Source organism: Acanthisitta chloris, unplaced genomic scaffold, assembly GCF_000695815.1.
Source record: "Acanthisitta chloris isolate BGI_N310 unplaced genomic scaffold, ASM69581v1 scaffold33240, whole genome shotgun sequence".
NCBI classification, from domain to species: domain Eukaryota; kingdom Metazoa; phylum Chordata; class Aves; order Passeriformes; family Acanthisittidae; genus Acanthisitta; species Acanthisitta chloris.
Genome location: NW_008650478.1, coordinates 28313 through 40611, shown reverse-complemented (window position 1 = coordinate 40611; position 12299 = coordinate 28313). Strand labels below are relative to the sequence as shown.

Here is a 12299-nt window from a genome sequence, read left to right as displayed (position 1 = left end):
TGGCAAGAGCTGCTCTAGCAATGAACTGCACTGCTTAATCTTTTCCTCCCAAGGAAACCTGTAAATTCTACAGTGAATGATCCAATAGGTAGGATCAAACCAAATCCTGCTAAAGCCATGAAACAACAATCCTATTTCTTTGTCATTCATGTATTATTGGCATCATATAAATTATACCTTAAGCGCATTATAAAACCTCGACTAGAGAAGTGCCTTTGACTTGCTCAGAGAGATCAATACACCTTGTTAGTACAAACAGGTAACTAAATCATTGTGACTGCTGCTGATGGACTTTATCACAGTCCAAATTTACTTTCATTTCAATCCAGTATCAATGCTAACCTTGATGGAGCTATAGTAAAACTGTAGGTTTCTATTATTAATGCTTAGTGGCTAGGAGGGTGACCAGTAGCTTAGGCAGGGAAATCTCCCCCCCATAACCCTATAATTCTCCACTAAAACAGTGGATTAATAATTGCTATAAGGGCATCCATCCCTGACCTTGCTATAAAACATCAGCCCAAAAAGCTAATCAAACCCATTATAGCAAACATTTCTCTCTTTACCAAAATGAGTTCAAAAGGTCTACAAACTCACAAATTAGAGGCTAAACATAAATCTACATAGTGTTAGAGCCTGTTTCTTCATGGCAAGAACTACACTGGATCTAAAGGGCAAGTGAATTAATGCTCCATTCTCCAAAGTTTTAAAAGAATAAAAACCAAGAGAGAGAACCCTGAAGGGATCTGGAATAGAGCAATTCATTTCTGTTTTGTTTTGACTTGCTTAAGAAGTCTCCAATTTGATAAATATTTGTGGGTTTAAATACTAATAAAACAAGAGTTACAAGGATTTTTGAGATTTCATATAAATCTTATCTTCTCACTTACATATTTACCCTTCAGTTCTGTGGCTGCCTGCTGATAAGATGGCATCATCCTCTTACAAACACCACACCCTGATAAAAGAGAAATTGTGTAAGTAATATGCCAACAACTCTGTTCAGCCTATGTTCCAAAGTATATGAATATTTTAATATTGATAAAATTAAACTCAAAATTCTTTCTCTGCTTCACTAATTATTAGATTATTAGCTTCTAAGGATGTTACTTCTTGTTACAAGTCTCTATTTTTGCACATTTTTCATGCTCTTCATTTTCATACTCATTTCTCATCGCAGTTTGAAAAGAGTAACATCATCTTATATTCCTCAGGCTCTGAGCTGAGCCCAGAGGAGAACATAAGATAAATACACATATCAAAAGTCAACAGAAGATGTGATAATTGTGAACTCAAACCAAAAGCTTTGTGCATTTCTTGTCTTTTAAGAAGAGGTACTTTAGATTCATCTCAGCTTAACAGGGCTTTGAAATCAATCTGAGATGCATTTCCTAAACACATTACACAGACATCAAGTGTTAAACAGTGCACTGTTAATTGAGAAGACATAACTCAGAAGCAACAGCCTTTGTAAGATACAATAACACACTGTGGAAAAGACAAACGGGGAGTGAGGAAGACCACCAGTGTATAGCTGGAGTGTGCTAAGAGCTGTTTGATGACGCTCTGCAGTGCTAAGCAGATTAGCAGTAAATCACCTTGTAAGCAGCAGTTTTCACTCCTGCCAAGTAAAATCCGTGCATGCAGATGGGGAGGGAGAGGAGTGCAGACAGCATGAAAGAAAGGAAGCTGGAGCCAAGCACCCCAGACACTTATTGTGGAAACTCTCAGGTCTACCACGGGACAGTAGTCAACATTTTTGTTCCAGTGAAGAGACAAGAGTTTTGAAAAGATCTTCCAGAAAGGAGGAAGAGATTTTGCAGCCACTTGTTTAGGATCACATCAGGATGCCTGGAAAGAACACCCTTTAATCAGAGGAAAGAGTTGCTGTTCCTGTGGTCTTTCCACCTTTGATCTCTCTGCTCAAATTGACAGTGACGTTGTTAAATTAGTGCTGGTCAAAATGAAAATTTCTCGGTGGGCACAGACCACTCATTTAAGGCCTACTGAGGTCTTGCAGCTTCATCCAAACCACTGGACAGACATCAAAAGATGTGAGTTGTTAACACCATCTTCTAGATCCTCTTTCTTCTCCTCAGAAGCCTCAGGGCCTGAACTCTCACAGCAGAATTTCCTATCTTCCCCTCTTCACCTTCTTACTGCTCCCTGGAATGCCTTCTGGAGCACAGGCACACACCAGCCTCCTCCCACCAGCCATCACCCCTATCATCCCAGCTCTGCTGCTGCCTCAAACTTGCTGCTCCCACAGCCACTTCAGCACACCCTCTCCTGCCCACATATTTCTGGGTTATATTGTTCATGATGCTGTCAAGCCACATATACCCCTCAAGAGACTTAAAAGGGTAACCTCAAAAACCCTCATTTTCTTCTGTTCTTTCTTCTTCTATTTTGTCTCAAAAGAGAGAGCTTAATTAAATACACATTAGTTTTTCCACTAGTTAACACCTTTATTTTTAAAGCCCTGTTTTCAATGATGTTATAAACAGCTCCTTTTTGTTGCCAAGTCCAGACTGTCTCCTGCAGGAGAGGTCTCTTCTTTGACAGAGTTAAGTACAAATAAATCTGAATGCCGATAAGTATACCTAATTTTTCACCTTTAGTGCTGTCTGACTTTATAATATAGGTCTAAAAGTACAGTGAATGGTCTCCAAATGGCAGGTAATATCTCCTGAGGAAAGAATGCCTTTGCTCTCAGTCATTTTACCCAGACCAAGCATTCCTGAAATATTAAAGAAACTACATTTAAGTCTGCAGTTGCTTTCATCTCCCTTTGCACTGGTATGTAATGAAACAGCCAGTTTCCTATGAATCTGCCACAGTCATTCTAAAGCCCTTGGTTCCAACAAAACAGAGAAATCAGGCAGATGTCTTCCCCATAGCTTCCCAGACAAAGCCCCTGATGTCCTCTCGTGCCAAAGACCTCCCTGAGCCACCCCATACAGGTAAAGAAAAGTAGAATTTCCTTTAGTGACCCATCCTGGTTTGCTGCTCCCAGTTACAAAAGCTAAGACCTGCATGCAACCAGTAACTCCAGCTGCCCAAAGCCAGTGTTTCAATGCAACTGATGGATGTATTCTGTCTCCAGTAAAGGAGTAAGAAAAGAAGAATTTAACAAGAAACAAGTTGGAAGGTCTTGTGTCTTAAATAAAAGATGAGGGAGTTACAAAGTGAGAAATCAGAGGGGAGGAAAAAAACTTACAAGCAGACTTCCTTCACAGCAGTTTAGAAAGCAGCAAAAGTATTATAGCACTGAAAACTAGCAGGTGTTTTGCCACTTCAAAAGAAGAGAAACTGGAAGGAGGAGGGTTTCAGGGGGAATGGTTCAAAGAGAACGAAGGGTTAGATAAGGCACATTGCAGGAAGAGACTCAGTTGTGGAAAACAATTATTCATGATACAGGTAAACTGTGAGAGCACTCTGCAGCTGAACTCTCCCCGAAGGGGCGATTTACAGCAGAGCAGGCATATCATCTCCTGCTGATGTTAAAGCAGCAGTAGTGACTGGGAACAACCTCACACCATGCCAGGCCACACAGGACCACACTGCTGCAGAGTCTGAAGGCACAGAGCTACAAGTGATTTAATTAATAGAAAAACTCTTAGTGTTTATCAAACTTGGTACTGGACAATTCTGGCCATCTTGGCAGTACTCGGGTGAGCCTAAAAAAGGTAGACAGGCATTTCAGGCAGTTATTACAAGAGAAAATACACTGAGAAACACCAGATAATGCTGCCATGGGACACAATCAGCCAGCAAATTGCCAGTGGTACCTAACATCAATTTCCCTATCAGGGCAGTGCTGGGATGCTTTTCTAGCTTAGGTCACACATTTATTCCCTTCTCATGGCTCCCCTGCTTTCCAACTGAGCAACAACTCCAGTGCAATACTATCTTGTTTTGAAGAGCTGGAAAGCCTCTGGTGCAGCAGTCACCAGGAAACACAAAAAAGTAGTTGTAAATCTGCAAGATTAAGGAACAAGTGGCCAATGCAATGACAAGACAGCAGCAATACAAGGTCAAGGTCACAAAAGAAATGTAATTATTCCAATGTTCTCTTTTCTTCTTGAAACCTCACTTGTATTCAAGTTACTCCAGCCAATGTTGGAAAGAACACCCAGGGTGCCTCCTGGATGGAGTGAGAAAGGTGTTCCTATTCCTGACCTCACCACTGTTCTCTGCCTGCAGCTAGGAATAACAAATACATTGGCCATTCTTTACAACTCCATGGCCTCCTCCAGATATCTGTTGCTCATGTGGAACCAGCTTGTCTTATGCTATGGCCCAAACTGCAAAAGCAAAAATCACGTGCAATGCTTGTTTGCACCTCGAGCTTGGTCCAGGGCAGAGGACTGTACTCACACACTCAGGCAGGTGTGTGAACACTCATGCACTCTGACATACAGTGTTTGTCTTTCACAACACAAAACTGGAAGGGACAACTGGTAGAAAAATTACAGAATGCAGCTGCTTAAAAGAACATTGAACAAGAGTCATCATCACAAGAGAAAGAGTCAAGATTAGGATACAAGCAATGGACAACCAGGGAAAACCTGAGGACGAACAGACAGAGCAGCACAAGATGTTAAGCTTCACACAGGTAAAGCTGCTAGACAGACTTGGCCATGTCTCAGTGGAGAAGAGAGAGAGGTGACAGGAGCGTTACTTACATGGGGCATAGAACATCATCAGAAGGGGTTTGTCTTCCTTCTTCAGAAGCCTTCTCAATTCCTAGTGAATGAACCAAGGAACACAAAAACAGACTTATGCCCAATGAAGCCTCTTATTATTTGTGCTACAACTTAAAATTAATATATGCAGTCATATAATATAGGATAATAATAATAAGGGATCATCTATCCTAACAGATAATACTTCAGTTCCTTCTTCTCAATTTTAACTTGAAAGGAGACGACAAAACGTATTATAGATTCAAATATCTGCTGAAAATCCTGGACCATTATCTTCACTGTTTTGATGGGGAAGTTCCACAGTTTAGTTCATTCTTGCTGCAGAATCTCTGACTGGAAGAATCTTTCTTCCCTGACACATCCAAAAATCCATACTGTAATTCAAAAAGTCAGACTCAATAATAACAAAACAAGTTCAGTTTTCACACTATGAAACCTTGCCAAAGCTATGAGAAGCCATAAGAAAAGACTTTTCAGTACCAGCATGATAGAGAAACCAGATGAAGTTTTCAAATTGAATGCAACCCTTGGAAGTCTTGTAATAGAGTAGAGAGGGTGAACATTAAAAATTAATCTTCCTACAAAAACTGAATGTCAAAATAACCATTTCTAATGTTAAAAATGAAAGCTAGAAAATTGAAAAAGCCTTTTACAAAATACCAGCTAGAGTCCAATCAATTAAAGTTTAAGAAATCTATAGACTAGAAAACTAATACAAAAGACCAAGATGATTATATTAGAGAGACTATAATGGGTAACCCTGTGGTGGCACTGCCTTTTTAAGGCAGTTTCATTGTATTCGCTGCTTTCTCGCTTATCACTGAGAGAACAGTTACTGTACAAGGTTAAATCCCTCAAGATCCGGATCCTGTTTCTTCCTGCTCCAGACTTCCTGACCTCAGGCACATGAGGGAATCCAAGATTTAATGACAACCTGCAGTTTTAAGAGCAGCATTTTACCTCCTACTTGCATTCTGCAGTGACTGCATCCTGCAAGCTGCTACGCTTCCCTAAAACAAAATGGGGCTCTTCCACCACACCATCCACTATGCTCTGACCCTTGCTGTGTGGCTGGAAGACTAACATAGCCAAATATAGAGGAGAGGAAGGTGGCAAGCAGGGGACTTTACAGTTATCACAACCCACAAACTTTGTAAAATCACTTCGAACAGTTGGGGGCCTTTAAACTTCCCTTCCAAAGAAAGGAAATAATGGTGCCTCATCAAGGGTTAATACAAACATACACACTCCCTTCATCCCATATATTTATAAGACATACAGAACATCTATCCAGATACTGTACCTTTTCACTGTCAACATGCACAATATCTTTGGCTTCTGGATCCTCTTCCCACAGTGGAGCACCTTCTGGATCCTTGAGAAAGGCCACCATAGACTGTAACAAACAGGGGAAAAAGTTTTTAAAGAAAAAAGAATGGAAACTACAAGCCATCCAATCTCAAATCCATGTTGCCATGCAAACCCCATCCAACTAGTGCCTTTGCCTTTCTGCTCACACACTCATGTGATCTGATGCAGACTAGCATAAATCTCCTATTGCAGAACCAAGTGATACATGGGTGTATACCTTCCTCATAACTGATACTCCAACTTATCAGTTCCTACTTGCACTATAAAACTGAGGAAAACAGTATGAACATGGTCCAGCAGACACAATAGCTTCAAGGATCCTTCAGAGAGCTCTTTCAATGGTACCAGATCTTTCACAGCTAGTCCCTGGGTTAGCAGGAAAGATTCCTTTTTATGTAGAGGTCAGGTTCCCATGCCCTTCACCATATCTGAGTAACCTTCGAATCCAACAGGACTAGCTGGAGGGCACACTGATACTCACTGTGAGCAAACGCAATGAACTCCACACTTAGAGATCTAACTGCTTATGTGGTCAAAGGAAGAATAATCTACCAGTAGTTCCCTCTATGACCCACCTACCTACAAACTGAGCTCAATGGGTTTGTAAGTAAGAGAGTAAGAAGCAAATGTGACAGGAGAAGTAGGAAGTACTAGACCATACGATTCTTCAGCTCCCACACTCACCAATCTGAGTACACTTGCACACATACTCTGTAACTGCTTTACCCAACAGACACATAACCACAGACACTCTCATTATCGTAAGGAAATACTCTCTACTTTCAGCCTGAGTCTGAAAGAAACTCCATCCCACTTAAGTCAATCCCAAGCTCTCTGTGGATTCTGTCAGTCACACTGCCCTCCATTTCCAGTCGTACATGGAAGCACAGGCTTCATCACTGTTACCCTCAGATGTCTGTGCTCTAGGAAACATAATACCTGGTATTCCATGTTCATTCACCACTCAGATTGACCCCATTTCTTTCTCTATGGCATTGCTTGTAGGTATCCACTTCCAGACAGGACCTCTGCCACATCAGAAACATAGTGAGGGGTCCCTGAGGAGCTTCCTTCAGCATAAGAGTGAGGGGATGATGCTGCTACAGCACTTGAAGCTGGAGCAAAGAAACCTTCATTAAAGCTTTTCAGCCCATGCAATATGTTTCCGAAGCAGCCCATGACTGAAGAACAGAGCTGAGTATATACTAACACACACTGAGAATATCTATCTAAAAGCCTAGAGTGTACTCCACCTTCTCAAGAGCAGGTTAGCAGCACACCTGGTGACACATGTTGCTGGGATAGTCTCAGAGACACTTGTGCTGCCTCTCTGCCTTTGGTAGGGCTGTTGTGGTACAACATCCCAACACTGACAGAGGGGAGTTCAGCTCATTTTCCTGCATCTCAGTTGGTACTGTAAGGCTTGTGAAGATTCAGAGCTTACAGCAGGATCCATTTATTCCATTTATGTTTCTGTCTACTTGCACAGCTAATATTGAAGAGATTTGTCTTATCACAAGAAGCAGCATGTATCAGTCACCAAGCAGCAAGGAAAGCAGCTAATATACACAGTAAGAAGACCTAAGGGGTGAGGTAGTAGTGTTAGGACCACAAACACTTCCAGAAGAAATTTTTTTTTTAAATGGCATTAGCAGAGAAAGGATCTAGCTAGGAAAAAAATAAACAAAATCATGTAATCTATAATGGAGTCACAGTGTAAAAAGCTCTAAACCTAGAGGCACTAACATCCCAAATGACATCCTAAGACGACTAATATGTGGGGAAAGGAGAGGACAAAACAGCAGAGATGTTCTACCTTTGAGACAGCTGCATCAAGTTCTGCTCACTCTCAGCCTGCACAGACCTCAACTATACACTGGAGGGGAGGAGAGAAGGGTCAACCTTTTAAACAGCTAATGAGTGTAATTGACTCTGCTAGTTTCAAGAATTCCTGCATGCCAAGTTCAGTCATGTAGAAACAGATGTGGTTAGAGGATGGGGGATTAAAGAGATTTAATTCATCCAGCCTCTCCCTCTCAGCCAAGACAAAAAAGAATTGGATGTGTAATGTCTTCTGGCAGGAGCAGGCAGCACATTGCCTTGCCCTCGTTTCTCTATGCAGCGAAGAGAACTTCCTGTGTTACTTTCACCAGGGAAGAATAACACCCAAACAAACCACAGCACACTCTAATCACAGAAAAGCAGTGGTCCCCAGGCTGCTGGGTTAGAGACCACAGCAACCATCATGTTGTAGAAGTAGCTAAGCTCCTGCCCTGCTGTGATATTGTCAGGACCCGTTTTGACCCCACAGCATGGACAGAGCCACGATGGGCTCTAACCTGCTGCCCAAACTGCTGTGACAGCTTTGAACCTCAAACAGCAATTCATCAGAATACAGGACAGGGCTTCATCCAGCCTACGCTGCTAAGAACAAGCAAGTTTTAACAGAAAAGCTGGTGATCATATATATGGACCTAGGATTTAACCTGGAAAAAACATACAGAAACACATCCCTGTACTTTTCACTTCTTTGAAGTCTCATGCAGTAGGGATGCTAATAAAAAGACTTGCCTCGATTTCACACACACACTCTCCTTACAACAGCAAACTTGAAAAGGATTCAGAGTTTAGAGCAAGATCAATTTATTGGGTTAGCCTATTCCCTTTGCTAGTACTGAGCAGATCTGTACTTTAATGAGTTTTCTCCATTTTAGGAGGAGGGTAAAACTCTGCCTGTACTTTATACTCCAGAAAAGGCTTCACCATGTAATAAACCTAGCCTGGATACAGGTCTTATGGCACTAGTGAGGATTAGGACATGATGTGGCTAAAGAAACATATGAAGAGACATTCCAGGTAAGATCAAAGACTGATCTAAGCTTAGGGATCCAACAGCAGATGACTACAGATACTTGGGGGGAAAAAATACTACCACCATTCTTATATAGCATACACTGGTGTATGCTCTCCATTTCTGACAAAAAGTCATTAAAAGTTTATGGACTCTAGACTCTGCACCAGCTGTTGTATATGGACCTCTGTGCTTGCTAACTATCAATGGATCTATCCTTTATGACTATCTAAAACTGTTTTTAAGACTCCTAAATTCTTGGCTTTAACAACAACACAACTCTTTTTTTTTTTTTAACATTGCAGTTACTTGTTTCAAATCAGCCATCCCAAAATGCCACTGTTTGTACCCAAGTTTGGAGAAAAAGAAAAATAAATGGAAAAGAGAGGTAATCACTCCCTTTTTTAAGCTACACAAGTATCTCTTGGAATCTTCTCCAGTTTTTCTTTTTTTCCAAGCCCAAGAATCTTCATGGAAATATTCAGGCCATCTGTGCCTCTGCTCAGCCTCACTGCCCTTCTGCAGTACTTCCTACACCTTTCACTTGATGGAACAACCAGAATCGCATACAAGATAAAGTCCAACAGACTCAAGATGGTAGAATAACATTTCTTTTTCTGTTTTCTGTTCCTTTCCTAATTATTTGACTTCTAAATATTGTCAATTACAGGGCTAATACTTTCAAGCCAACCACTGTCCAGCTGGCCATTCAAAACCCATTATGACAATCTGCATTGCTCCAGCATAGCTGGAGTTTCCTCCCCTCTCAAGTTCATTGCCCCCCAAGATCCTACTTTCACCTTTCACACTGACAAGCCACTTGGTACTCTGAGAGCCTAAGTCCTTCTGCAAAGAAAATTAGAAATATTTTTTTAAAACTATTCCTAATAATTTTTCATCATTGAGCTTTTTTCTCTTGCATTCCATCCACCTTTACCAGATACCCCAAAACAGCTCAGATCCTAACACAGGTCTCAGCAGGAGCTACTGACTGCTAACTAACTTCCCCCACTGTGAACACTGAGCTATCCTTTATTCCTCATTTTTCTAACAGTAAACCCACAAGGGCATCTCTGCTAATTACATAAGGATTTAGTTACTTCAAGAAATGAAAAGCTTTCTTTAAAAACCCGAGAACGCTATCAGCTGGATCAGCCACATCTATGAAATTGCTGATTACTTCAGAAGAATCCTTTTATAGTTCTTCAGAGCTGTGTCCATCACTCTCCAAAATGTCATACATACATTAATGTGTCTACTGGATGCCTGGAAAGACGATCTGAGTTTTATTGCCATAAGTTTGCTGAATGATGTGAAACAAATCCTTTAATCTCCCTGTTCTTCAGTGTGTCCACCTGTCCATAAAATGAATATGACACCCTACACAATCAGGTTGCTCTGCTGCTCACTGTTTGTATGTACTGGGAGATTCCTGACAAACACAGCTGAGAGAGAGAAACAAAGGTCACTGGCTCAACAGAAGAAAACAGGGAGAAGTAGTACAGAGGGAAGAATACAGAAAATATTCAGGCAGCTGTGAGCAGCAGAAAGAGCAAACACTCAGCTGAGTTATCTGACCACTGCCCAGCTCTGATCCTCTGCCCAAGCTGTAAATCATTACTGGCTGGTTTCACAGGGGCAGTTAAATTAAGAAAGACTAGAGCCCCTAGAGTGAGGGAGCTTCAAAACCCCTCTCCTCTGACACTGGAATCCCACATGCCTGTCCATGGGATGCTGCTTCCTTCTCCCCAGCAGGCAGGGCAAAAGGGAAAGGGGAAATGCTCATCACAAAACAGCAACTGAAGGAACAAATGATCTGGTTCCTGTTGTGCTATGATTGCCTCTCAGCCCAGAGCTCCCCGGAGTGCTGCAGGTGCTTTCCACTTGATCTGATCCGTAAGGAAGAGAGACAGCACTAATGCACTGGATGCTGCACTTTATGGGGACAGGAGAGACATGTCATGTATTGTTCAAACCACCCAAATTTAGGCAACTAGCAAGTCTCCCTCACCCAACCACCTAACAAGAAGGGGGCAAAATAAACCCACCAGCTGCATTTCCTCACTAAGTACAGAAGCAGCTTCAGGCAGTTGCTGACTAGGTTGGGTATGTAACATTGCCCTTCCTAGTGCCAGGCAAGATTTCTACTGCAGGAGATGGGAAGATATACAGCCCTACTCTTCCCACCTCAGGCAAATCCTGCATGACAGCCCCAAGTGCCAGCTGAACAAATTCAAGTCAGGGCACACTTCCAAGACAGTCACACATCAGCTACCCTACAACTCTGGCTGTAAAAGCAAGGTCCAGAGCACACATGCTTAGTAACAGCCACTCTGGCAGACTCGGGTTCACACAGCATCTCCCACAGGTTTACAGGGCAACCCACTGAGCAATCCAGAAAGGGGAAGTACACGGAATTATGTCAACCTTGGGTGATGTCATCAAGGCTCCACAAGACCAATGATGGTGCAGAGCCCAGGTTTGCTGGAGGAGGAAGAGAAATGGGAACTGAGCGTCAGAGCTGGACAGAGTGATTTCTGGAAGCTGAGTCACAGCAAGGCTGTAGTGTCACGTGAGGATACTCTCAGTGCTTCACCAGGGATTTGCAGAGGAAGGCTGTACACTTTCAGCCTGCTCACTGTGCTTTTACTTCATCTCAACAATCACCAAGATCTACACATTCATTTCATGTTTCACGTCTTCTCTCTTCCCTTGGCCTCATAGTATGTTGCTTTCTGTTAAGATTTGCTGGAGGAAAAGAAAGGTTGTCTTATGCTTGATGCACTCATACCACATCCATAGGAACTCTGGTTCCACAATCTGATAAAAGATAAGGCCACTCAGCTCTCTTGAAAGTTTATAAATACACAATCTAAGAACCTCAGAGAACTCCCTATCAAAATGCAGTATCAGCTAACACTTCTAGTTATACTACCACTAAGAGCACCTTGCAATCAAAACAAGAAAATACTTATTTTGTTACCAGCCTGCAAGTTAACTTACAATTTACCTTAGAGTTCAACATGGGTTCAGTCTCTTAGATAATACACAATTTTCCCAGATCTGTAGCTGGCAGACATGTATGCACACAAAAACCTTTAGGTCATTCTGACAGCTGCTTATGAAGATTAACCCCCTCCCTTTCATGCCTTTCAGCATGAAAAAGTACCAACACCTGTTTTTAATCCACAACTGTCTCACCCATATCTAGCAAAGCCAAAGAATAATAATGAAGCATTTAAATTTACCTTCAATGTGACCGCTCTGTTATATGCAGTATGAAATGCACCATCCCTGTTGAACAAGGAGTGGGGAATAGTGTTAACTCACAGAAGCATTACTGGAAATCATACAGCTGCTCTTCCTCA

General features: G+C 41.8%; 1 protein-coding gene across 1 annotated transcript in view; it reads right to left on the bottom strand.

Moving 5' to 3' along the window:
- PDIA5 (protein disulfide isomerase family A, member 5) overlaps positions 1-12299 on the bottom strand; it is a gene marked incomplete at both ends in the record, with an annotated part of 56438 nt that overhangs the window by 26645 nt on the left and 17494 nt on the right. Inside the window, 4 exons of the mRNA XM_009085233.1 lie at positions 891-958; positions 4689-4749; positions 6013-6105; positions 12180-12225. Of these exons, the coding sequence (XP_009083481.1) occupies positions 891-958; positions 4689-4749; positions 6013-6105; positions 12180-12225 (268 nt within the window). The remainder of the gene's footprint in view (positions 1-890; positions 959-4688; positions 4750-6012; positions 6106-12179; positions 12226-12299) is intronic.